The following is a 26,905-nucleotide window of genomic DNA, read 5'->3' as shown; positions in this document are numbered from 1 at the left end:
ATCATTATATGATTTTAAACGTTAAATACATTCCTTTTAAAAGAAAATCAGAGAGGGGCGCCTGGGTGGCTCAGTAGGTTAAGCGTCCGACTTCAGCTCAGGTCATGATCTCACAGTTCGTGGGTTCAAGCCCCGCATCGGGCTCTGTGCTGACAGCTTAGAGCCTGGAGCCTGCTTCTGATTCTGTGTCTCCCTTGTTTTCTGCCCCTCCCCCACTCACGCACGTGTGCTCGCTCTCTCTCAAAAATAAACATTTTTTAAAAATTTTAATCACAGAGATTTTCAGGTGCCTGCTATTTGTATTCCCTAGTTTTATTTATATAATAATATCAGTCTATTTATAATGTACCATAATTCCTTATTATTCACATTCAGCAAATCATGCATTGGTTTATTAGCAGAAATTTACCAGACTTTAAAGGTTTAAAAGTATAAATTATCAGGGCACCTGGGTAGCTCAGTCAGCTAAATGTCTGACTCTTGATTGCAGCTCAGGTCCTGAGCTCACTGTTCATGGGATCGAGCCCTGCATCAGGCTCTGTGCTGGCAGCATGGAGCCCGCTTGGGATTCTCTCTCTCTCCCTCCTTCTGCCCCTCCCCTGCTCGTGCTCTCTCTCAAAATAAATGTAAAAATTTTTCAAAGAGTATAAATTATCTAGTTCTGTAAAATTAACATTAATGGAATTCTGCTGGAAACCCTTTTAAAAACCTATTAGCCAACAGGCTGCTATCTTAAGCAGCATCAAGGTAGGAGCAGCTGGACCAGTTTTCTAATATTCACATTGTTTTATGTCACATTTCCAGAAAGATCTCTCCAGGCATCTTATAACTGCCACTCCTTGATTCTCCAGCAGTTGAAAAGGGGGCAGTGCTATGGAATCCAGGAGAAGTGACTCCAAATTTCACAACCTTGTTATCAGAGCCACACAGAAGCTATGGGAGATGAGAATAGTGACAGATATTAAATATTTGGTTGAGCTTCCTACTTCATGATGGGAAGATAGGAGTAGTGAAAAATCACTGTATTCTTTGTTATCTCAGTGTAACTACATTGCAGGACAGCCATAAAGTGTTAAACATCAGTGCCTACGAATTTCAATAATGTGATACGGCTTTTCCATTGCCGTTGCTTTTCCACTGCTGGAGAATTTCTCTAAAGAACATAGCATTATGGCTTGAAATTCATCCATTAAAATGCAGAGTTTCTGGTGACAGTAGTTGCTCTCATTTATTGACAGCTTGGTCAACTGAGACATTAGAAGCCATTAGTTGGGAGGCAGGGTGCAGAACAGGTGAGTTTCCTGTGACGGAATGAGAGTGAAGGTGCAGACTGAGATCTGCTTCTTGAGTGGCCAGGCCTCTCAGCAGGGCACCGAGGGGGACACGGTCCGAACACAGGTGGGAGGGCAGCCATGGAGAAAGGTGTCAAAGGGGTGCTAGCGGAGGATGGAAAAGAAAACCGGTGAGGCTTTTCCGGCGTTTCCTGGAGCACTTTGCCACCAACGCTGTCTTGGTTCCCTGTTTCCTTCAGTACCTGGAGGAGGAGTACCGCAAAGGAGCCAGGGAGGACGACCCCATGCCTCCCGTGCAGCCCTACCACTACGGCTCCCACTACTCCAATAGCGGCACGGTGCTCCACTTCCTGGTCAGGATGCCTCCGTTCACGAAAATGTTTTTAGCCTACCAAGGTAAGGATTTTTGTAACGCATTTTTTTACTTTACATTCAAGGTAGTTAACGTACAGTGTGGCATTGGTTTCAGGAGTAGAATTTAGTGATTCCTCACTTACATGTAGCACTTGGCGCTCATCCCAACAAGTGCCCTCCTTAGTGCCCGTCACCCATCTAGCCCATCCCCCACCCACCCTCCCCATCCTCTCTGTTTCTGTCTTACTTTTAAGGTAAGGATTATCTTATAACTACCTAAAATATCTTGTTGGGTCATTAGGAAAAAACAAAAACAAAAACCTGACAGACTTGCTGAGACTGTATTGAGACTAACAAAACCACAGGAAAACGAATTCTACTTATCCCTCCAGTAAAATTCTCTTCCAAAAATTTGTAGTAGGCCAAATTCTCTTGCTAATGTGTCAAATTTTAGCTGCAAATTAGACATGTCCAAGCTTATAAAAATGCCATTCATTTTCTAAAAATTAGGATATGATTCATATACCATAAAATCTACCCTGTCCATGGGTATGAAATTCACTTTTTAAAGATGTTCACTTTAATAGTTATTTCAGGCCACATAAGTTATCACATTGGGGGAATATGTTACTGTAATTTCTTGCAAGTAACCAGTTAAGAGGAGAGCCACACTGCCACCTTCACCTTAGTAACTTTCTAGTTAATAATCTACCTCGGCGTTTTAAGTGGCAGCCTGCAGGCCGGAAGATCGCTTAGAGACGCATTTACTGACTTGTGTGCAAATAGGGACATACTCTACCTCTCGGTTTCTAATGAGAACGATGGTATGAGCTCTGTAGTTCCTCATGGCACCCACAGTCCTTTGTGGAATCGTCATCCGCTCACTTACTCAACCCTTCTTGAACTTCTTTAGATATTTTTATTCATATGCAACCTCTTGGAGGAATGCATTTTTGTATTGTCTCTACCTGGCCTATAGAAGGGGCTTTCCTATATTTCTCCCTGTGTAAGGACACAGAACAAATGTTCCACACAACAGCTGTTCAAATATTTGAAGATTATTACCCCGTCCCCTCTCTCCCTTTCAGTCCTGTTTATCCTGAGGCTAATTACCCTTAGTTAATTTGACATCAGGCTGAGAGCCTCCTGTATGCAGGGTTTTATCCCAGCTGCTGCAAGGAATACAAAAAATAAATAAGACTTGCTTACTTTCTGTACTTACGGAAGAGTTTTAAAAACTAATGTGTAAACCATCTTTTTTGCTCTAGTTTCCAAACCTGTTACTATTCTGATAATCCTTCTGGACATGTTCTGATTTGTGAATCCCATTATTAAAACACGGCAGTCAGAACAAAAAAGAATGCTTCTGATGTAGTTTGGGACCACTGAGGTGTGTAATAGAACTATTACTTCCCTCCATTTTTTTTTCATGTAGCCCAAGAATCTATTAATGTAAACACCCAATCAACTAAAATTTCTTGATTCTTAAAGATACACTGCTATTATGCTAAGTTTTCTTCGTTGTATTTAAGGATGATTGGAAAAAGGACAGGCTACTGCAGTCCCAATAAATTTCATCTCTTTAGCTTCAAATGATTTATGTTGGCATTTGAATTTATCTCTAGACTCTTGGTTTAGTCCAGGGTTTTTCACTGTGGTACTGTAGTCGTTTTGAGCTGCACAATTCTTTGTTGTGAGGGCTGCCCTGTGTTACAGGATATTTTGTACCGTTCCTGGCCTCTACACCCCTGATGCCAGTGGCATTCTCCCAGCCAGTTGTGAGAACCAAAAATGCCTCTAGACATTGCTAAAAGTCCCCTGGGGACAGAAGTGCTAGGTTAAGAACCACTAGGTTAGTACGTGCACATTCTAGATTATAGGGATTTGTAGTGTCGCTTTAAGTTAAGAAACAGCAGAGAAAGTGAAAATCTGAACAGAACCCTCAGTGTGCTCCTCTGGTCCCACGGTTCCGTCTAGATGCTGTGTCTCGTCTGGATCCTGTGACTCCACCGCAGCCTTAAGGGATTGCCTTTAATTTTTCTAGATTCCATTTAGATTGCTTCTTTTTTCTCCAAAGCCAACTGACAACAGAATAGATGAGAAAGTAATAAAAGTAGTAGGAAAGGTTGCAGGGCAGGGCAGCTCAGACTTGGGGAAGAAATTCCACATATCTTCTTAAAATTGTGCCTGCTTGATGCTGAGATCAGTCTGTGACCTTCTCTCCATGAAAAGATCTGTTCAGAATTTCAGCAACTTCAAGGACATTTTAGATGGTACAACATGGTTCCTAAGAAGCCCTACACAGCCGGTGTTTTCAGGGGCTGGCCTTTGGCTGTCATTTAATGTTCTAGGCCTGCCCTGTGGCTACAAAGTCTGACAACTGTTGACAGAAAAGAGGCAAAATCAAACTCAGTTCTTGACTGTTAGTAGTCTGCACCAGGAAAGCTTAACAAAGGAGTGACTGTGCTTAGTTTCATTTGGATTTATAGGAAACTGTACTTTATTCTTTAGCTTAGAGCTGGAACATTACTAAAAAGCAATGCCGCCCTCCAAAAAAAAAAAAGAAAAAAAGTAAGACAGTAGTCCAGGGGCCCCCGAGTGGCTCAGTCAGTTGAGTGTCCGACTTCAGCTCATGTCATGATCTCACAGTAGTTGAGTTCGAGCCCCATGTCAGGTTCTGTGCTGACAGCTCAGGAGCCTGGAGCCTGCCTCAGATTCTGTGTCTCCCCCTCTCTGCCTCTCCCCTACTCCCATTCTGTCTGTCTGTCTGTCTGTCTGTCTGTCTCTCTCTCTCTCTCTCTCTCTGTCTCAAAAATAATTAAACATTAAAAAAATAATAATAAATAAATTTTTAAAAATTAAAAAAAAAAGAAGTAGTCCTCATGATTAAAGGTAGAGGAATAATTTTGCTTTCTGATGGGGAAAAAACTATTTTACCTACTTGAACTTTAATTTTCCTTGTTTATTCATTCATTCAAGAATTAGATCATTTTCAGGCACCTAGTATGTGCTAGTTGTGGGTGATACCCCAGGCCCCTGCTGTTATGGGACTTTAATTCTGCTTGGGTAGACAGATAATAATCAGTTAAACAAATAAATGATATAAATTCATTCGGTTATATGTACTAAGAAAACATAATACAGATTTAAAATAATACGGTCTCATGTATAGAACTATTTCCTTTCAAGAACACGAATAACCTCTTTGAAACTGTAGAAAAACAAAACGACCATCACTCTCATCTTTTTGAAGTAGCAGAACTAAATTAATTGTAACCAGCTTCAAATGGAAAAAGGTCTTTGTGTCTTAACTGCATTACTTGTATTTCTTTGCAGATCAAAGTTTTGACATTCCAGACAGAACTTTTCATTCTACAAATACAACTTGGCGCCTCTCATCTTTTGAGTCCATGACTGATGTCAAAGAACTTATCCCAGAGTTTTTTTATCTTCCAGAATTCTTAGTCAACCGTGAAGGTGTGTAAATCATTCCTAATTTATATTTCTGTGCTTATTTTATAATTTTCTAAAAATAAAAATAGCTTTTTAAAGTCCTACAATTTGAATCCCCAAATAAGAGAAATACTTTTATTTGTCAAGTATATGATTTTATTTCCAAGTGAGCTCAAAAATTTTAAGTATTTTAAAGGACTAAATATGTGTGGAAAATGGGTAACTTTTAACTGTTAAGGGTATTTGTAAACATGTATTTTTATTTTGTTATAGAAATTGCTTTATTCTTTTTTCGGACTGCAAAGGTTATAATATGCTCATTATTTTTTAAAGTTATGAATTTATGGGGGCACATGGGTGGTTCAGTTGGTTGAGCATCCAACCTCGGCTCAGGCCATGATTTCACCGTCCGAGAGTTCGAGCTCCACGTCAGTCTCTGTGCCGACAGCTCAGAGCCTGGAGCCTGCTTGAGACTCTGTGTCTCCCTCTCTCTCTGCCTCCTCCCTGCTCGTGCTCTGTTTCTCTCTCTCTCTCTCTCTCTCTCTCAAAAATAAAAACATAAAAAAATGTTTTTTTAAAGTTATGAATTTATTGAAAGCACAGTGTAAGTTGACTAAAATCTCAATAATTTTATGAGGAGTGACCAAGTTAGAAATAAAACACCCTAACCAAAATCATCTAATACCAAAAAGGGATAGTAGAGGATAAAATCAAATTTTCTGTGATGCCAGGGACCCAACAATCTTGCCCAACCATACCTGTTTTTTAATAGAAGATCAGGTAACCACTTAAGAGATGTTGGTGGGTCATTTTCGTGCATTACTTAATTCCATATTTTTGTGTGACCTTTAGGAATATATGAAATTGATGGTCATAGCTTTAGAGAAGTTCATGTTAGGAAAATTACTTTGGAATTTTATTCTATACTAACTAGCCTCTCTGGAGCTGTTTGGAGAATCATTAATAAACCCACGCTGCTAGTTATCTGGAGCATGTTTCATAATGTTGCCCAGATGAGAAGCCTCCAAGAATGGTCAGCACCTGCAGTTTGGGACTCACTTAAATCCATGCTTGTTTCCTCTGTCTGTGTATGTTTCAGTTATCTATGGCCTCATAACAAATAACTCCAACACCTAGTGCCTCAAAACAACAATAATTTTATTATCATTACAGGTTTTGGAGGTCAGAAATTCAGGAACAGCTCAGCCCAGTGCTTTTAGTGGTTTTGGCTGGGTGTCTGCATTCAGGTTAACTGGAGCTGGACCAGCCAGGGGATCAGAACAGCTGGGGGCTGAAGGACATCTCTCTTTATGTAATCCCCATGCCTTTCCATGTGGTCTCTCCACGTGGACTGGTTTGGGCTTCCTCACAGCATGGTGGGCTTGGACATTCTACCTGGCAACTCAGGGTTCCAAAGGCGAGTGTCCCAAGAGAGATGAGCGGGAGCTTCACGGCCTCTTCCAACCTCGAATTGGTGGTCACGTAGTGGCACTCCTACTGCAGTCACAAGTGCCCGCCCACATTCAGAGGGAAGGGGCTCAGACTGTGCCACTTGATGGGGGAGTAGCGAGATCCGGGAAAAGCATGCAACACAGCAAGTGCTGGTATAGCTATTTTTGGAAAATATAGTTTTGCTGTAATGTACGTCATGTCATTTCCTATCAGCATTCCCATCAGCCTTTCATCGTACTTTCAGTCATCTGCTCCGTGTGATGTGTCCCCAGAGCATTTGACAGTTGGGAATGATTTGGGTTTATGCAGACCCCCTGCTGCTCAGCCCCTCCCCAGCTCAGCCCTCGGGTGCCTCTTTCACTGCTGTGAAATCCGTAAATCCCTGCTGCTTCTCCCGAAGCTGCTCACACAGATTCTGCAGTTTCTTGGCCAGTTGTCTTCAATCACTGCAGCTGTCTGTAGGATGAGCTGAGCTTTTGGAGAGGGCTCCCACCCGCACTCCATGTCAATTTATATAAGCCCTTGGTTTATATTGCACACCAGATCATTTCAAAATACTTCCAAACTTAGCGACTATCCTTCTATCTGGTTTCACAAGATCTAGAAGGAGGCAGACAGCAACTTAATTTTATATGGAGCATAATCAGCTTCGAAGAGATCCTTTTTCATTTTTATTCTGTTATGGTGTCCACATTTTCTGTCCATAAAATGTAGCACAAAAACATTTCTTCAACATTTCTTTCAGGACAGTTTTTTAAAACAAAAACTTCTAAGATTTTTGTTTACCCTTCCAAACAATTAGAAAACAGCTTATCTACATCATAGAAGAATGTTCTTATTCAGTGTGTAGGCACAATTTTGGTGTCCATAGGAATGCTTAGTAGAGATCATATCTGGACAGACCTCTAGTCTTACCATAAACTTAATAGACAGTTCATTTAGGAATGTGCATAGTTTGTATGAGTTGCATTTTTTTTAAATGACAGAATGCTAATATTTACTAACTAAAGTCTTAAATTTACTATGATGTTAACATCACTGTTTAAGAAATGCTTATACAAAGCCTCAATTTGATTTTAATCAAGTTTATAATTGAATAGATATTTGAGCACGTAATACATTAGAAGTTTTGATAAGTGGAATATTGAAATTAGTGGGCAGTGATTTTCTGCTGTTTTTTTTCAATATGATATAAAGTGGTAGAAGGATAAAGTTGGAAATCTGAAATTTAATTAGGATAGCATTCACCCACGTGGCTCTATCAGTAGGTAAGTAAGTAAATGAACAATGATGTTACTATTGTCTTTGCCTCTGCTTTTCCTGGTGATAGGACGTAATGTCTGTTTCTGGAAACTCGTAAGACCCTGCTCAGGCCAAACGAAGCATGCTTTAGGGAGATAAGCATTAATATTACTCTTCTCTTCTAGGTTTTGATTTTGGTGTGCGTCAGAACGGTGAACGGGTTAATCACGTCAACCTCCCTCCTTGGGCACGTAACGATCCCCGTCTTTTTATCCTCATTCATCGACAGGCTCTAGAGTCTGACTATGTGTCCCAGAACATCTGTCAATGGATTGACTTGGTATTCGGGTATAAGCAAAAAGGGAAGGCTTCCGTTCAAGCCATCAATGTTTTTCATCCTGCTGTAAGTGGCTTTTTTAAAAATATGCATTTATGTAAGGCAGAACCTGAATGAAGGGTTAGCTGTTAGGCTGTTTCTTTAAAATCAAAGAGAATTAGCAATAGCACTAGACTTTTCAGGTTTTATATTTCGCCTCTTTAAAAATAACTAAGAAAAAAAAAAGACGCTATCTATCTATTGCGGGTTCCTCAGGACCGACCATCCCCAGGTTAAATGAGGACTTAAAGACTCAGCGTATGGTCATACTAACAGTTATTACAGTGATAGATACAAAACAAAATCAGCAAAAGGAGAAGATGTATAGGGCAAATCTGGGGAAGACCGGGCACAGGTTCCCAGGAGTCTTCTCCCAGAAGATCACAAAGAACACACTGACCTCCTCCAGCAACACGTGTGCTGTTGTCTGCTAGGGAAGCTCATTAGCGACTCAGAGCCCAGTGTTTATATTGAGGGCTGGTCATGTAAGTACTCTCTCTCACACGTACTGAAATCCCAGACTCCCGGAAGGAAGGCAGGTGTTCAGTATAAGCACATCGTTTGTGCAAACAGTTGAGGCACAGGGAGCCCCTCCTATGAGTTAGGAAACGGCAGGAACTCTCCTGAAACCTGTGTTCCCTTTTAGCAGCCAAGGGCCAGCCTTACAGCGGGTCTTTGCAAGGAGAGCAGCTCAGGCCTGCCACGTTAACTCTTTCCTGCACACTATCCTACATGTGCATTCTCTTTTGAAATGGCATCATTTTTCCTTAATACAGAAACAATATTTGTGCCTCGTTAGAAAAATGTATAAAATACAGACTGCAAAAGGAAGATGTTTAAAAATCAACTTTGATATCGCTATCCAGAGATAAATATCAAAACCACCTTCCAGACTTTTTTTATACATATATATCATTCCATTTATATTATACCACTGTTCCTTAGGATGGCCATATAACAATAATTTATTTAACCATCCCCTATTGTTAGATATTTAATTAGTATCTGTTTGCTATTAGAAATAATAATCCTGAGAGGCCCCTGGGTGGCTCAGTCAGTTAAGCGTCCAACTTCCACTCAGGTCATGATCTCACAGTTAGTGAATTCGAGCCCCACGTCAGGCTCTGTGCTGACAGCTCAGAGCCTGGAACCTGCTTCAGATTCTGTGTCTCCCTCTCTCTGCCTCTCTCTCTCTCTCTCTCTCTCTCATAAACATTAAAAATAATAATAATAATAAAAAGAATGACCATGCTTAGATAAGCACTTATAACAAGTATTTAATCCCTTGTGATGGCAGTGGTGGTGAGTGTTGAAGATTATTTAGTTTCTGAAGAACCTTTGAAATTTTATTTTGGCATTTATAGAAACGTTATGTCTAGATATGTAATGAAATTGGCTATGCCTGATTAAATGCTAAAAGCTACCCTGTACAAGTGGGTCTGCACAAAACATGACAGGTCTGTACCCAACTACTGACGGCTAAGAAGGACATGCATGTTGCTCCCCATCCGACTCTCAGAGACAACAGCAGGAAGGAGAAAAGTGTAGCACTCTTTACAGTAAAGAGCCTGGAATTTTCACCACACTTGAACTAGCTGCCAACATCGTACTTAACTTCATTTTTGCCTTTTCCTCGATATCACTTTAACGAATGATTTTTTTCCATAATTTAACATTATACACAGTCTTTTTTTCCCCAACACTGAGGAAGAAAGAACAGGACTGTGACAAATCCTGAATTTTTACCCCACGTCCAGTCCGATTATTGCCCTAACCCCCCTTTCTCTCCAGCTTCATGTCCTAAAAAGGGTGACAGCATGGAGGACACCGCCCTCTCTACCATGTTTTAGTCAGAATGGGATACTCTGGCGTTGTTTCTCATCCGGTCTTCTGCCTCCCGCAGAGGAGAGCGAGCGGTGCTCTGTCCTCCACCGACAGCCTCACCAAGACGGCCCAGGGAGGCCGAAGGGACACGGCGGCTCATCACAGCCTTCTCTCTGGCCAACTTGTAGTCAGTTTCAGTGTGTGTGAAAACCTCCAAAGCAAACACAGGGACAGGAAATCAGGATTAAATTGATCCTCTCCGAGGATGCATAAGGCATAGATGTGTTGCTCTTGAGCTTACAGGATGGAAATCAAAAAGACTTTGCTTGGGTTTCAATGATACTAGTGTTCAAAGTCCTGATTCTTCAGTCCAGGAAAACAGGAGGCCTATAGGCCTCAAAAATCCAGGCTCCTTACTAAGAGAAAATATGCCTCAATAGCTGAGATCCATAGACATCCCCAAGATGGCATATGTGAGTGAAGGGAATGAAAAATTCTTTCTCCACCCTTCAAGGCACTTCCTGCTGGAGTAGGAACTAAATATACATGAGACAGCTTAACAGGGAAAAAAAAAAAAAAATCCAAAGTTTACTTACGTGCACAAAGAGGCTCAAAAATGAAATTAAGACCCAGGCAGGCAGTTTTTACACTTTTTAGACAAAGGGACAATAAATCTGTGAGGGATTGACAAAACGAAGAAAACCTAACTTTGGGAGCTTCATTTAGTAAGGATTTCTAAACAGAATTTGGGCTGGGGTAGTAGGTTAGTAAAAAGTAACAAGAATTGTTTATGCAACCTTCTCCACTCTAAATTTCCCATCTCTGGTGATAAGGATGTCTTTTTACTTCCTGCCACTGGAGGAAGCTCTCAGGGGGACAGAGGAGGGTCTGGGTCTCCTTGCACAGCCGGTCTCTTAAGTAACTTTTATTTAAAATAATCAGTATGCCAAAGCAGCCCATCTTGGGGCAGCCTGCCCTTGGCCCCTACATGAGTTAGCAACAGAAAACCCTCCTGTGAAACCATCCATTGTCTTAGGAGAAGAGGAATCAAAACCTTTCTTGGAGCATATTAATGTCGAAGAACAAAAGAGTATTGGATATCACATAATTTCAGGCTGATACAAATGGCTTTGAACTTCTAGTCCTCATTTCTACAAATTGAGAAAATTGGGGCAGGGCGGGGTCCTCCTCTTTTCTTCTGCCCCTGTGTTGCCATAAGCTGAAAGTTACCTTGTCTCGTCATTTTCGTTGACCCCCTGAAATGATTTTGGCTGACCTCTTGACTCTAGTTTTCTGACCAATATCTGACAGGTGGTTACAGAAAAAGTACGTCCACTTGCTAATCTGCCTGTAGAAGCTGTTATTTTAGATTAGCTTAATTGAACATCCTGGTTATATTTTCATGAGTCCTCACTGAAAGACAAGTCCAAAGAAAAACCTCATTTGGTTGTCTTTTTTTTTTTAATTGGGGCATAACTGACATGTAACATTATCTTAGTTTCTGATGTAACATAATGATTCGATATTTATATATATTGTGGAATGAGCACCACAGTCTCATGAACAACCATCGCCACGCATAGTTACAGAATTTTTTTCTTGTGATGAAGACTTTTAAGATTTACTCTCTTAGCATCTTTCAGATATGCAATACAGCGTTATTGACTATAGTCACCGTGCCGTGCATGACATCCCCAGGACTTATTTATTTCATAATTAGAAGTTTGTGTCTTTTGACCACCTTAACTCATTTCAGTTCTGTGTACCTATGAGCTCAGTTTTTTCATTTTTTGCTTGTTCATTTGCTTGTTTAGATTTCACATATAATCGGTATCCTATGTATTTGGCTTTCTCTGGCTTATTTCACTTAGCATAACGCCCTCAAGGTCTATCCATGTTGTCACAAGATTTCATTCTTTTGTATGGCTGAATAATATTCCTGTGTGGTGTGTGTGTGTGTGTATCACATTTTCTTCATCCACTTATCCATCAACGGACACAGCTTGTTTCCATGGCTTGGCTGTTATAAATAATGCCGCAGTGAACATGGGGGTGCAGCTAGCTCTTCAAATTAGTGTTTTTGTTTTCTTCGGATAAATACCCAGAAGTGGAATTTCTAGATCACATGGTACTTCTATTTTTAATTTTTTGAGGAACCTCCATACTGTTTTCCATAATGGCTACACCAATTTACATTCCCATCAGCAATACACAAGGGTCCCTTTTCTGCACATCCTCACCCACACTTGTTTCCTATCTGTTTGATACTAGCGACAGGTGCAAGGTGATATATCATTGTGGTTTTGATTTGCATTTCCCTGACGATGAGTGACGTTGAGCACCTTTTCATGTGTCTGTTGGCCATCTGGACGTCTTCTTTGGAAAAATATCTATTCAGATTTTCTGCCCATTTTTAAATCAGGTTGTTCTTCGTTTTGTTTTTTGCTGTTGAGTTGTAGGAGTTCTTTGTATATTTTGGATATCAATCCCTTATTAGAGATATGATTTGCAAATATTTGCTCCTATTCAGTAGGCTGCCTTTTCATTTTGTTGATGATATCCTCTGCTGTGCATATAAATGAAGTCTTACATTCTTTGAGGTTAAATTAAAAATCAATTTTATAAACATACACAATTAGCACCCATCAGTCCAGATACATAATTTTCATTCACTCATTCAGGAACACTGATTACTTCTCTTCTTATCTCATCAAGACCATTAATAATTACTAACTGATCAAACACAATTAAAAGCCATTTCCATTGAAATAGAGAAGAGTAAACTACTACCTAGAGAATAAAACAAGTTGTTTCCCCATTGGTGTCGTTGCCAATCTCACTCTGTATATACCACCTCTTGTTCCCTTTTACTCTTCAGACGTATTTCGGAATGGATGTGTCTGCAGTTGAAGACCCTGTTCAGAGGCGGGCCCTAGAAACCATGATAAAAACTTACGGCCAGACCCCTCGTCAGTTGTTCCAGTCGGCCCATGCGAGCAGACCCGGATCCAAGCTCAACATCGAAGGAGAGCTCCCTGCTGCCGTGGGGTTGTTAGTACAGTTTGCTTTCAGGGACACCCGAGAACAGGTCAAAGAAATTACCTACCCGGTATGTCATTTGAATTTTAATAGTATTTGGCAAAAACTGATCCAACTCCAGAGATATCAGGCCCTCTCCGCAACTCCACGGACACCCCAGTGAACAGGGCCTCGGCCTACAGGTGTGCGCCAGCCAGTGAGCACAGGTGCACACCATTAACAGCGCCGCTGTGTTCGGAGTGGATGCTGTGTCAGTGACACGAGAGAGTGCTTTGGGGAGCTCCGCTCAGACGGCCGGCTCCCAGAGGGCTATTCCCAGGGAAAGCCTCACAAGGCAGGGGCATCACAGGCACCCGCACACCAGAGGAGGGGAACCGTCCAGGACTGGAGAATAGTCTGAGCGTGGGCGTGGCAGGGTCTTGGTTACCATCTTCCACCAAAAGTACTGACCAGAAGCGTGAACGTTTGGTTCACAATTAAAGCAGAACCTTACGTGTATCTTTGGCCCCACCAGACTGTGATGACGAAGTGTTGCCTCTTAAAGTGGAAAATAGGCATGATTTTTCCTCTGAAATACAGAAGTAGAGCAAACAAGCCTGAAGAGAAAAATGGATTCTAACCTTCAGCTAAATTCTCATTATCAAAGTAGCATAAGATGGGAGGCTGTGAACTGTCAGACGTTGTAAAGGTTTGCAGCAGAAAGCAAAGAGGCGAGGGAAGGAGGTTGTGAGGGTCCTGGACGTGACGTAAAGCGGCGTGTCTCCAGCTACAATAAACCGTGACCCAGTGTAAGGATGGTTTTCACAGACCTTGTTTTGACAGTCACTTCTTAAAATAAGGTTACTTAAATCACTAAATGTAGAACACAAATAGAACGCATGGAAATTCTAGGGGCGCCTGGGCAGCTCAGTCGGTTAAGCGTCCAACTTCGGCTCAGGTCATGATCTCATGGTTCATGAGTTCAGGCCCCACTTCGGGCTCTGTGCTGACAGCTCAGAGCCTGAAACCTGCTTCACATTCTGTCTCCCTGTCTCTCTGACCCTCCCTGGCTTGCACGCACGTGTGCACACGCTCTCTCTCTCTCTCTCAGATATAAACAAACATTAAAAAAAAGAACACCTGGAAATTCTTTATACTCATAGCTCACATATATCACATGTGTGTGTTGAACACAAACAAAAGTGATACAACCAGTAAAATTCAAATTGAAAACATCAGTATGATGTTTTGCCAAAACCAGATCACCAAAGTTGTGTTTCATAGTTGAAAGCTGTGTTTTTTGTTTCATGTTTATTTGTCAACGTAACCCTTAAGACTTTGAAGCCTCACAAATCACTGTAATTATCATTACCAGGGTCTGTGTCTTTCAGTGGAATCCATTATTTTACCATGTCAAAATAATTTAATAGTACATCCCTGAAAAGTAATAAATGCGATTTCATCTACTAATACTTAGTGTTAATCAGCTGTTTGCGGTTGGTACATAGATCTGAGCCGTATATCCGCTTGCAGCGGGAACGTGGCACCCACCCGCCTCGTTCCCACTGAGGACCCATGTGTCCGCCATTCTCTTCAGCTGGGACGGCCTGTCCCCGGACAACAGCCCCACTTTGCTCTCCCAGTTCTTTGAGGTGTTGCTCAGATGTCCCCTCCTCAATTCCCTCATTCCGTAGTCTATGACAGTAACCCCCTCGTTCCCTGCTCTCTTCCCTTTCTCCGTTGTTCTTCCTAGAGCTTCACCACCTGCCATATTGTCTGTGCGTCTGTCTGTTTCTCGTCTGCCCCTCGGCCCAGCTAGAACCCAGCTGCATGCGGACTGGGGCCCCATCTGTACTTTCATCCCTGCATGTAGCAACAAGGAACACAGATTTCCATATGCTAAGCATAGAGCAGTAAAAAGTAGAATATAATTCTTGCCTACAAAGGGCTTCTAATCAGGTTGCTTACTCTTTGTTTAGAATTTCAGTTAGAAGTCATTCTCTATTTACTACCCTTGACTTTTTCCTTTCTTCTTAGAGCCCTCTGTCGTGGATAAAAGGCTTGAAGTGGGGGGAGTATGTAGGCTCTCCAAGTGCTCCAGTACCTGTGGTCTGCTTCAGCCAGCCCCACGGAGAAAGATTTGGTTCTCTCCAGGCTCTGCCCACCAGAGCCATCTGTGGATTGTCCCGAAATTTCTGTCTGCTGATGACATACAGCAAAGAACAAGGTAAAAGAAAACATTCTCAGTAGCTCTCTCATGAGATTTGACTGTTTCCAGCTCATCTGTGCTACTATTTTATTTCTCAGTCTTGAGTCCATGGTGAAAATCATTCAAATGTGTGGTTATTTAGTGCAAAGTAGGAATTAAACATACCACCTGGCGGGGGGTGGGGGGGAGGGATTAAATGCAGTGCCATTTGAAATAAGAGGAGGAGTCAAAGCCAAGAACAAGTATCGTGTGGTTATGCTCACAAGATGAAAGCATCCTGTAGAAATATATCTTCTGAGGCCCTTGAATCCCAGAAGAGACTAGCAAATTAGTACCTCAGAAGGTATAGTCATGAGATTCAAACAAACAAAACAAAACAAGGAAGTCATGATAGCCTTGAAAATAGGTCTTAAAAACAGGTATGCCTGGAAAGCAATTCTTGTCTCAGCCTCTGTGCCCTAACTCGCTAACAGCAACACATGGAAAAGGGCTGTAATTACGTCATGGTTAACGTAATTAACCATTTCGTTCACTATAAAAGAACTCTCCCTACTTACTAGGCACGGGCTTTGGGCACTAGAATGAATGCCTGGGGCGCTCATCTGTTCATATCAGGCGTGTGCAGATTTACCTAAAAGCCAGCCTGTGGCCTAGATAGACGCCTGTTGACAGTCACAATGTTTGTGTTTAACATTATTTTTGATATACCGTGCTCCTGGGGGTCCGTGCAGCTGGCTTCCAGCACGTGCAGCACTGCGTTATGACAGAGGTCACTTAAGGAAATTAAGTCTGCTGGCTGGGCCACAGTTCTTTTAGACTTACTCTTGTCTGTATCATGGAATCAGTGATTGCCTTTATGCTTGTTTGTAATAAGAGGCTGCATATATCATTTTATCTCAGTTTAGTGAATTAGTAGGGTAAGGCAAATCTGTTTAATCATACCTACTGTAATATCAGCAGTTTATTTTCATGAGTATGTTACAATTAGTTGTGAGGTGTGTTACAAGTTAATTTGCTGCTAATAATACTTAAAGTACCAAAGTGTGTGAATAATTTCCCTTGAAAAATAAATTAGAGTGGATTGAAGTTTGTCTCCGTTGAGCAGAAGAGAAAGGGCTATTGTTACCGCTTAGCACGGTGAACTAAAATATGTCAAATATGGTCGTCAGTCTACCTTATTTGTGCCATTTCAACCAGAGCCCTTAGTGAGTGTGCCCTTAATAGCTGTTGTTCGTTCAGATTACGCTTTGTTTCCTTGCGAAACACGTCTGGGATTTGCTGGCATCTAGGTGCGTGCAGGGGACGCCACAGACCTGGCCACAGCCTCAGGAGGCACAGCGCCTTGAGTTTGTGTCCCAGCTCTGCTACTTAGCAGCTGTCTGACCTTGGCAAAATTACCTAAACCTTCTGAATCCTGGCTTTTGAGCCATAAAATGGGAATGACAGAAAGATTTACTTCACAGGTAATTTGCTGTTAAGATTAAATGAGATAATGCGGGGAATGATGAGCACAGTGCCTGACTCCTTCTAAGTGCTTAGTACATGTCCATCAGGCTGTAAGCGCCCTGGGCCCAGGGACCGTGTGCACTCGCCGCTGCACCCGGGACGCAACAGCCCAGTGCTCCACAGCGGCCTTGCGGGAGTGAGGGCTCAGCTTGCAGATGAGAGTTCGGTCGTGTGCTAACAGCTGCGTGGTGTGGCGCACCCTTGCATCAAATAACTGTGTGGTTCTGCTAAGCTCTACATGCATAACACAATGTAACAACTAAGCTGAGATCCTTTTGATGATCTTAAACCCAGGATAGGCCAATTACTTGTAAACTGTGCCTCAGAAGTGCCTGAGATGCTTTTTTTCAAAACATACTTGCCTGGGTCCCATTTGAGCCAACTGTATCAGCCTCTGGGGCTTGAGTCCAAGCCTGTGCATGCTGAAAAAGCCATTTTCTTACAAACTGCGATTTAAATTTCACTATTCTAATCGGTAAAGGAGAAGTTTATTTTTCTTTAAAAAAAAAAAAAAGGTGGTGCCTCTTGTAAGTGCTGGAATGAGAAACTGGGAACGGTTATATTATGTATTTCATTCACTGAACACTTGGTTGACTGAGTACCCACTGCATGCCAGGCATTATGGTGGAATTCGAGAGGCCCTGAGACTCCCGAAATGTGGTTCCTTTCCCCAGCAGCTTATATTTAGAGCAGCTTATATGAAGTGAGTATATTCCAGTTCCTTTATTGCAAAACTGATGTCAACATTTGGTATTATAGTCGACAAAACAAAACCAATCTGTGAATTACATTTTCACTGTGCTATTGATTCTTTCAACAAATATTCATTTGTTTTATTCCTCTATATGTGGGCTCATTATATAGGTGCTGCAATAAATAAAGCACGTTGTCTCTCCGAAAGGGGCTTGAGCAATCCAAATTTCAGGCCAGTACCGGGTGTGGCATTTATGCTGCATTACCTATATTCAGCCCACCAACAAGAATAGATTTTGAATAGTACTGAAAAGGGATGTCAGAATGTCCAAATCTTTATCCCCCAAAGACATAAAACTATGTTGTAAAAAAGAGAAAACAGAACCTCTTTAAATCAAAGTCTGCTATGCAAAGCCCTTGCACTTGACAGGATGGAATGAACCCTTCCTAGGACAGGTATTGCTTCTAAGGTAGCCATGTTCTCTTTCTAATATTGATAGTTAGTTGTCTATACTGATTCTTCAGCAGGTGGTATCTACAAAGTTATTTAAGTAGTATCTAGTTTATATTTATTTATTTTTTAAGTTTTTTTTTTAATGTTTATTTATTTTTGAGAGAGAGGGAGACACAGAATCCAAAGCAGGCTCCAGGCTCTGAGCTGTCAGCACAGAGCACAAGGCGGGGCTCAAACTCACCAACTGTGAAATCATGACCTGAGCCATGACCTTAACCAACTGAGCCACCCAGGCGTCCCTAGTTTTTTTGTTTTTTTGTTTTTTTTAAGTCCAAGTGTCATAGAACATGAATAGAGTAAGCCTGACTATCATTGTCTTTTATAAAAATTCCTTAACAGATATTTTAGTACTAAATCAAATCCCAGCCAAAGCATCACAAATGAAAAAAAAAAATAGAGTTCTGCTCTTAGAATCCCATTAGCATGAAAGGAATAAAACTAATTTAAATCGGTCCATCTTATGAATATAAAGGTGATTTGCACTGGAAAGATACTATGTTCTGCTATGTAAACTTCAGCTTTTAACCCGCCATTCTGGGGGGCTGCCGGTAACAGTGGAATGATGGCAACCGGACACTTTTCATTTCTCCTTCTCCAGGTGTGAGAAGCATGAACAGTACCGACATTCAGTGGTCAGCCATCCTGAGCTGGGGATATGCTGATAACATTTTAAGGTTGAAGAGCAAACAAAGTGAGCCTCCAATAAACTTTATACAAAGTTCTCAACAGTATCAGGTAAACTTTTTTATGAAGTACTTTATAATACTGATTAAACACAATGCTTTAAAAGGGAGTCAGACCGGTAGCAGCTGGTTTTTAACATTCTGCAGTTAACCCAGCCCAGAAGCTGACAATGCTGGACTTTGCCTTGTTTCCAGCGCTCCGATTTCCCAACCATTGCCGTCCTGACTTTGTCCCCAGCTTCTGTCCTCTCCCCAGTACCTCACAGAGACAGTGTTATAATCACCGAGTCAGCGTCAGCTGTTGGAACAAAATCAGCATTGCTTCCTTCTCAGTGTTCGCTTGTCTTTTGTCACTGTGTCATTTTCTGTAGTCAGAGTGCCATCTTCTCTGCCTGGTTTTTGCAAAATAGACTGGGCGTTTAGGCATCGCGATGGGGTAGAAGGAGCACTGGGCCCAGCGAAAGCCCTCTGATCCGTGTTAGTGTCCCAGCTTGGCTATTTCCTGTGTGGCCTTTGGCAAGCACCCTCACCTTTCCAAACTTGAGGTTCTTTCCTCCTCTTTGAAACTGGGGTAATGGGACTCCCCACTACTCTCTCATAAAGCTGTTGTAAAAATGTCTCCAATTGTATATATATATAGTATATATACTGCATATGTACACACACATACACACACACACAAACAGGCACACAATACTGCCACAACTTTTTCCCATAGTAAATTGTACGTTAAACCCTCTTTCTGTGACTTTCTTTCCGTGGGAAATTCTTTTGCCATTTTCTGACTTCCATTATCTACATAACACCTGGTGCCTATTTATGTGTCCTAACATTTTCTCATTCCCTGGCACGTGAGAATGGAGTAAGCTGTTTTGTGGGGATTTTGGGCGGTGAAAGAAAGGAGAGCAGTGACTCCTTTGCTTAACCCTCAGAATACCTGAAGAAAAGGTCATGACCTTTTGTTATCTGGTTACCAGTAAAGTAACAAAAGTAAGCGAAAGGACAATGAAAAACCACCTTATTAGAAATTTTCGTAAGCATTTGAGCATCACAAAATTAATTTCTATCACGTAAAGTTTGGCACACAAGCATATCATTAAAGAACAAAAGAGTACTGTTGTAAGCCCTTTTAGCAAAACAGGATCATCCAGATTCTTTTAGAAAAATACTGTGTGATGAAGAACTTCCAGTCAAATGGCTACCTGGATGAGAGCGCCATATTTTATCTTCATCCTTAGAGACCTATCGTTCCCTCAGCAGTTCCTTAGCTTGAGAAAATTCATCCCGGATGTTACTGTCTGAGGACTCACACTCCGATCTCACCTCCACGATCAGCGATCAGCATCCTCATCATCAGAGATGGGAGTCCTGCCATCCCCTTGCCTTCACCTTCTGACTGATCTCAGAATCGTGAAACATAGTCCCCTGTCAGTTTTCTTCTCTTTTCTATTATCAGTAGAACATGAAAAATTCTGAATTCCCAACTGTGTTCAATGAAAGCTAAAAGCAGACTACAGAAATGGTGTCTCCAGCCTTCCTTTATGTTTTCTTGAAAGATGACAACACTCTTTGGACAATGCAGTGAGAAAACCAAAGGATGACAGTTCATTTCACATCGTACATTATCCTTCCAGGAGATCCATCATTCTTCATTTTCTTGCTTGTTTTGTGTTAGCATCGTTGGGAATAATTGATGAAATAACTCCCACAGTGATGAAACAGCAAAGTGTTTTGAGCCAGAGGGAAGATGAAATTCCTAAAACCCTGTAATTGTAACTTAGGTTTACAAAAGAGTTCGGCAGACCCATACGGTAATTGCAAGACAGTGAGTTTTATTCTATATATAAAAAATAAATACATTTTCTCTTTGTTCTTATGGAAGACCTCTAAGAAAGAAGTCATGAAACATTAACCCTTACAAATAGTTAGAACTATTTAAGAAAGAAATTCAAAAAATAAAATTGGATCCACTGGATGCTGATGTCTGGAAGGTTAAGGAGAGCCAGGGTGAAGAAAGTAGTGGACATTTGAGCACATGTACAGGTCCAGGGGAAGAAGCCAGCAAAAGACAGCTTGAAATTCAGAGAGAGTACAGACAAAGGTTCTGCGGAACACTGGGTGGGGGTGGGGCTGGCCTTCAAAGCAAGGGGCTTTCTTCTCTAAATCAGGAGAAGCCCCGAGACACTTGAGGCGCAAAGGAGGGGAGAGGATGAGATCTGTGGCTGATGACCTCTGTCTTCTCAGCACAGTGCAGTGTCAGGGGACGTGGGCTGTGGGGCAGGTGGGACTACAGAAGGGACGCAGGGGAGCAGAGCCACTGGGGACGGGGGGGTCAGCTGGTGCCCGGAGCCAGAGGAAGACTCAGTAGGCAGAGAGTTGAGTGGCCTTGAACAGGGCCTCCCTGGTTAGGACTGAAGGGTTTACAGCCCCAAAGGAATAATCCGAGATTTTCTTCTCCACCTCTATCTTTCCTTCTCCTCCTATTTAAGAGTCTTTAGAACTGTGAGAAGCAATACCTCTATCTGACTGTACCCCATTTCCCCACTAGAAGCAGAAAAAAGAAAAAAAAAGTAAAAATCAGGTAAATGTGTAAAACCGCACACAGGCACACATCACACACACATTCAGCCTGGATCGTTTTATTTAAACTTCTGAGGAACAGATGACTCTGTGTGTGTGTGTGTGTGTGTGTGTGTGTGTGCGTGCGCGCGCAGGAAAATGTAAAATCATAGATGATGATATACTATAATACTCAGAAATAGCCTTTAGACATCTGGCTTAAAGTTACAGAATACTCTGTTATTATATCTTGCCCTTTTTTAATCACTTCAAGTAAAATGTTCATTAAATGTTGTGGTTATATATATTTTAAATAATTGTCAGAGAAGTAGAAACATTTCTCCTGCCTTTTAAACACGCTGATCCTTGGTCTGTCCCCTTTCAAAGGTGACTAGTTGTGCCTGGGTACCTGACAGCTGCCAGCTGTTTACTGGGAGCAAATGTGGTGTCATCACGGCCTACGCAAACAGGCTCACCAGCAGCACGGTAGGCCTGGGGCTCATGTCGCGGCTAGTTTGGGATTTTCCTGTTCGTGAGGGGAAAAAAATGCTTATGAAGTATAATTCGTTTGTAGAAGATTAACTGGAAATGTTTGCACTCTAATCTTTTGTTCTTTAGTCTTTTCTTCACACAAGCTCTTAAAATATAAAAGGTCACGTATCTGACTCTTTAGGTTTATTAGGATCACGAAAATTTCTGAAAATGATTATAAAGATCTTATTTTTGGTGTCACAGACAGATGGCATTTTGAGTCATGATCTCTTTTGTGATGATACTTCTTCATCACATTGTGATGTTCGTTTGCGTGTATTCTCGGTGTCGACCTGAACGTCTAGGAGTATACCACAGGATTCTGTAAAATTTGGAAGTCTAGAACCTCTAATATTTAACCTTCCTACAGCCTCTGGACTGCAGCAAAATCCAAATAGCCCATCTTGATTTCTACCACTTTCTGAAAGAAATTTATTTTAGCCATTTGCTGAATTTCCGGAATTTGAAAATTAAATTATAAAGCAGTGAAGTGAAGAAAAGACATATTATGCAATACTTATTTTTAATTTACTGTTGTTCTTTCTTGAATCAACTCTCTGTGGTGCTGTTGAGGGTACGTAGCAAGTTTAGGGTAATAACTCAGTAATTATTTTATTCTAGAACTTTCTTGTTTCTTGTGCTTTCCGCCCCACCCCCACCCCATTGCAGTTTTCTTTCTTAGATTATTAAATATGTTTTACTGGGTAAACTGGTCTTGCTAGCATGGGGTGATGCTAGGTTCCTCTTACTTCTCTGTCCAAGTTTATTCCCTTTTAAACTCTTATTAAGGTTCTTTGCCATGATTCTTGGGGTATAAATATGACCATAATAGTGTTTCTGTCTTTTAGCCTAAGGGACCATTAAAATGCTTGAAGCAGGTATAATTTGATCTAACCAGCATTGTAGGAAGCCCACTGTGCACCTGCCAGGAGCAACACTGGGGCGTATGAGCCTGAGGCGGGTGTGCCAAGCCCAGAGGCCGCTGTCGTGGTGCAGGTGGGCCGTGGGGGTGGCTCTTCACAAGAGATGGGCACGTGCGGGTTCTCACAGGAGAGTGAGGTATGTGCCCCGAGAACAGTTCGCACCCAGGCTGGAAGGACACCAGAGAGGGGCCGGATGTCAGGAAACCTGACAAGTTACACTTGAGCTGGATCGGAAAGGATCAGTTTCCTAAGTAGAGAAAAGAGGAAAGAGTTTTTCAGGCACAGGAAACCAGCAACGTGGCAAGAAAAGAATGGTAACTTGGGGGGTGGAAAATACTTGTATGTGTAGTTTAGGGTCTGAAAGTCTGGGAGGAGAGGTCAGAGCCGGGGAGAAGGGGCCTGGGGTAAGTTCTTTTGTACCAGAACAGAAAGAATGATGAGGAAGCAAGCAGAGAAGCATCTGAGCTCTGGGAATGTCTCCTGTTCGTTCCCAAAGGCCTACAGTGGATGTTAATTTATATCATCTCTAATATTGACTGCTGACAGCACATGTGTCTTCAAAGCTCACCCTTCGGTTTCCTTCTCCTCCAAACATATTCGGAGCCCCGCCGCTACAGCAGTTGCGTGCTTGCACACTCAGATGACTTTGCACCATGACTCCTGTTTAGAAACTAGCTTCCTCTTCTCTTTTTACTTTTCCTTTTGTTTTTGCCAACCCTTTGAACAGCCTGTGCTTGGTTCTTCCTTCCATTCTTACTATCCTTTAAGGTTTTTTTTTTTTTTTTTTTAATGTTTTTAATGTTTATTCTTGAGAGAGGAAGAGAGAGCACGCACTCACGCACGCATGAGCAGAGGAGGGGCAGAGAGAGAGGGAGACACAGAATCGGAAGCAGGCTCCAGGCTCTGAGCTGCCGGCACAGAGCCCGACTTGGGGCTCGAACCCACAAACCTCGAGATCGTGACCTGAGTTGAAGTTGGACGCTTAACCGACTGAGCCACCCAGGCGCCCCACTATCCTTTAAAATCTTAATTGTATACTAACACAGCGTGTAGTGCAGATTAAAAAAAGATGAAATTGTCAGTACAGGAGTAATTGTGCACAGCATAGCTTTGAATGTAGCAGATGGGAGGCCTCGCTGTCACAGTGTGAATACAGAAAGACGTGCTTCTTTTGCTTTTGAAGTTACTAGAAGCTTGGGAAATCTTATGTTGCTTACGCTTCCACAGTTATATATTTACCTGGAAGTAGATTTTTCAGCTTTATTTATAAGGGTTTTCTTTTTCTCCCAAGGATACTAGTATTAAGTAATCAAGTCATGAGATTAACAGTTACTATTTAAACCATGTCCAAAAATGCATGTTAGCTATGTGGTTTTAGCACTGTTTTTTTTGAGGGGAGGTAACATGGGTTTTTGTCGATGTTGTTGCTGCTTTTCCTCGGGGACCCCCTCACCATTTTGGCACCCCCGAAAGCTGCATCGTGACCAGGTGCCTGTGTGGTTAGCAGGAGATGCCTTGTGTCTCCAGTTTCTGTTCTCCCAACCCACTGAATGCTGGGGTTCTACAAGTATTTATGTTCTCATGGGAGGTAGCTTTAACACCGACAAAAGACAGGCTCCCCGAGGGCCATGCAGGGTGTGACCAAAATAGTTGTTAGGAAATATTTTCAAGAGGGTCTTATGAAATACATTCCTTACCTAGTGAAGCATATCTAACCGTACCACATAAGCCTTTAAGTTTCTGTTGATTCTCCCAAGATAGTCTTCTAAAATGTATTCCACGTAAGGGTGCATGAGTTGACTTGTTAGAAGGAATTATCTATAAGCTGTTTATAGATTAGAGAAGAATGTCTGCTAAAAGTGATAACTGATTTTAAAATAATTGCTCTTGAGTCCGTTTTTTCACTAATTAACTAGTATGGCCACATGATCATCATGTAAGTGAACACCTGTATTTCTGTTCTCTAAATCAGTGGTGGCAGGAGAATAAATATGAGGTTTATCCGAGATAGTATTATGCCATTCAAGAGAAATTTTTAAATGAAGTAGGCCATGATTCCTGTTCTGCTCATGGAAATTATTTTCTGACCTGTCAGGGAATCATCTAGTAACACTAACTCTTACAGTCATTTTAAAGTGCAAAATCTGTAAAATTATCAACAACCACTATAGGGGTCCTATGCTGTGTTTACCCCATAAATATTATTCATGATCATGGGGTAAACACACACAAACACACACACACACACACACACACACACACACGTGTGTGCAATGAAAGCATCCAAGAGCTAACACACTATCATAAAACTCCCAAGCCAGAGATGTAAATAAGCAGGGGGGAGCTCTGGCCTTGAGGGCATTGTCAATTCTGGAGTATTGACCCTGTCATTGGACGCTTTTGTGAGAGGAATCAATAACAATACCCAGGGACTGAGCAAGCTGGGGAGTCCCACAGAGGCCCTTCTCCAAAGGCTGGTCCCTGAAGGGCTGCCCCCTAAGAGTGAGGATGAGTCCCATGGGACCACCTTTCATGTGGCATTACAGCCTGGGTCACAATTCCCTGGGGTGTCCAGATCTCAAGACTTGACTTTGGCTAAGGTGTCTGTAGATGGGTAGGATGGTCCAGGTCGTTCGTTCTCTTCCACAGGTAGAGGAACTCCTCCAAATGATTTTTTAAAATGTAGTCACAGATACATAAAACCAGGAACACAAATTTACAAGTAAGAACATGAATACGTGAAAAAGTTAAAGTTGGTTATAATAAGAGAAATGCAGTTCAAAGCAACCTTGATTGTTACAAAGGTTGGGAAATGTTCAGAGACCTGGAATGAGCAGTGAGTCACAGACTCGTGCTGCAGAGCCCAGGCAGAACAAGAAGGGGCATCCCTCGGGCCCAACTAGCCTGAAGCATGGTCTAGAAGGGCTCTGGGTACATCCCTTTGGCCCTGCAGACTCCTGGCCCTGTGGGAAGGGTCCCAGTTAGAGAGAGACGGGGGAGCTCAGACCCAGGACTTTGGCCCTTGTGGAAATCACATCTCGTCTCTGTGACTGTCTGTGATTGTGTTCGGTTGAAGGTCACGTGTCCCAGCTGAGCAGAAGCCCCTGCCACACAGCTGAAGTGGGTCATTCCAAGAAAGAATGTGGGCCTAGTATTGCCTGGGCACTTGATTCTTTAAGAGTAAAATATGTATTTTATGTGCATAAAACACTGGACTGCATAGCACTTACAATAGATGAGCAACAGCTAATATATCAACACAGATATGTTTCAAAAACAATGGTGAACAAAAAGGCAAGATGCAAAAGATACCTAAAGAATAATAACACATACTTAAAGTTTATCAACACGAAAACCAAACACCATGTTGTTTATGGTTATGGTAACATATGGTAGAACATATGGGAAACGTGGGAAACATAAACACAAAATTCAGGATGGTGGTAACTTCTGATGAGAGAGGAAATAAGACAGAACAGTATACAAACTATGTAATGTTTCATTTTTTTCCCTGTTTAAAAAATAAACTGATCGGATAAAATATTAAGATTAGTTTACCTGAGTGGCCAGTTAAATAGCTTTCTCTTATACTTATCTTTCTACTTTTCTATATCCTTTGAAGTAAAATATTGAAATAATTTATGACGATAAACAGCTTAGTCTAATGAAAGCAAGAGTCAAACCTAGCAGAGACATCTGGCATCTGTGAGCCAACACAGACCTTGGAACATCAGTTTGCAGTCTTTCAAGTAGAAGACCAATCTGTAACTACGGACAAGTAATGGTATGGGAGCACATCACCGCTGGTGACCTCGTGAATTGGTACAATGCCTTTGGAAAGTACACGGTCAAAAACTACAAATGCTCAAGTAAATTAAGACATTCTAACTGTATAAAATATTATAACACCATTAAAAGTCATTTTGAAGACAATCAAAAATGCAAAATGCTTACAGGAGAATTTAAACTACAAACTTGAAAATGATTTGTACGGCAATAATCGTACCTACAAAAATACATGAGTATTTGGAGAAAGACCAGACAAGAAGACAAAAAATGAAAAGCGTATTCATGAAATTATGGGCAATTAAAACTTTGATAATGTTTAATCAGTTTTACTCTTTAGGACAAAGTTGAACTGAAATGGATTGAAAAATGATATGCTTGAGGGGCGCCTGGGTGGCTCAGTCGGTTAAGCATCTGGCTCTTGATTTGAGCTCAGGTCATGATCTCACAGTTCAAGGAATCGAGCCCTGTGTCAGGCTCTGCACTGGCA

The 26,905-nt window shown here is 41.7% G+C and overlaps 1 protein-coding gene across 7 annotated transcripts in view; it reads left to right on the top strand.

Moving 5' to 3' along the window:
• The window catches only part of LYST (lysosomal trafficking regulator), a 250,417-nt gene that overhangs the window by 213,401 nt on the left and 10,111 nt on the right, over positions 1-26,905 (top strand). For all 7 annotated transcript variants that reach the window (XM_058696217.1, XM_058696216.1, XM_058696215.1 and 4 more), the window contains 7 exons: positions 1,532-1,688; positions 4,983-5,123; positions 7,979-8,196; positions 12,872-13,102; positions 15,049-15,238; positions 18,532-18,668; positions 21,563-21,661. In XM_058696217.1, coding sequence (XP_058552200.1) covers positions 1,532-1,688; positions 4,983-5,123; positions 7,979-8,196; positions 12,872-13,102; positions 15,049-15,238; positions 18,532-18,668; positions 21,563-21,661 — 1,173 coding nt within the window. The remainder of the gene's footprint in view (positions 1-1,531; positions 1,689-4,982; positions 5,124-7,978; positions 8,197-12,871; positions 13,103-15,048; positions 15,239-18,531; positions 18,669-21,562; positions 21,662-26,905) is intronic.

The sequence above is a fragment of the Neofelis nebulosa genome, chromosome 13 (assembly GCF_028018385.1).
Source record: "Neofelis nebulosa isolate mNeoNeb1 chromosome 13, mNeoNeb1.pri, whole genome shotgun sequence".
Lineage (NCBI taxonomy): Eukaryota > Metazoa > Chordata > Mammalia > Carnivora > Felidae > Neofelis > Neofelis nebulosa.
This window is presented reverse-complemented; position numbering and strand designations above follow the sequence as displayed.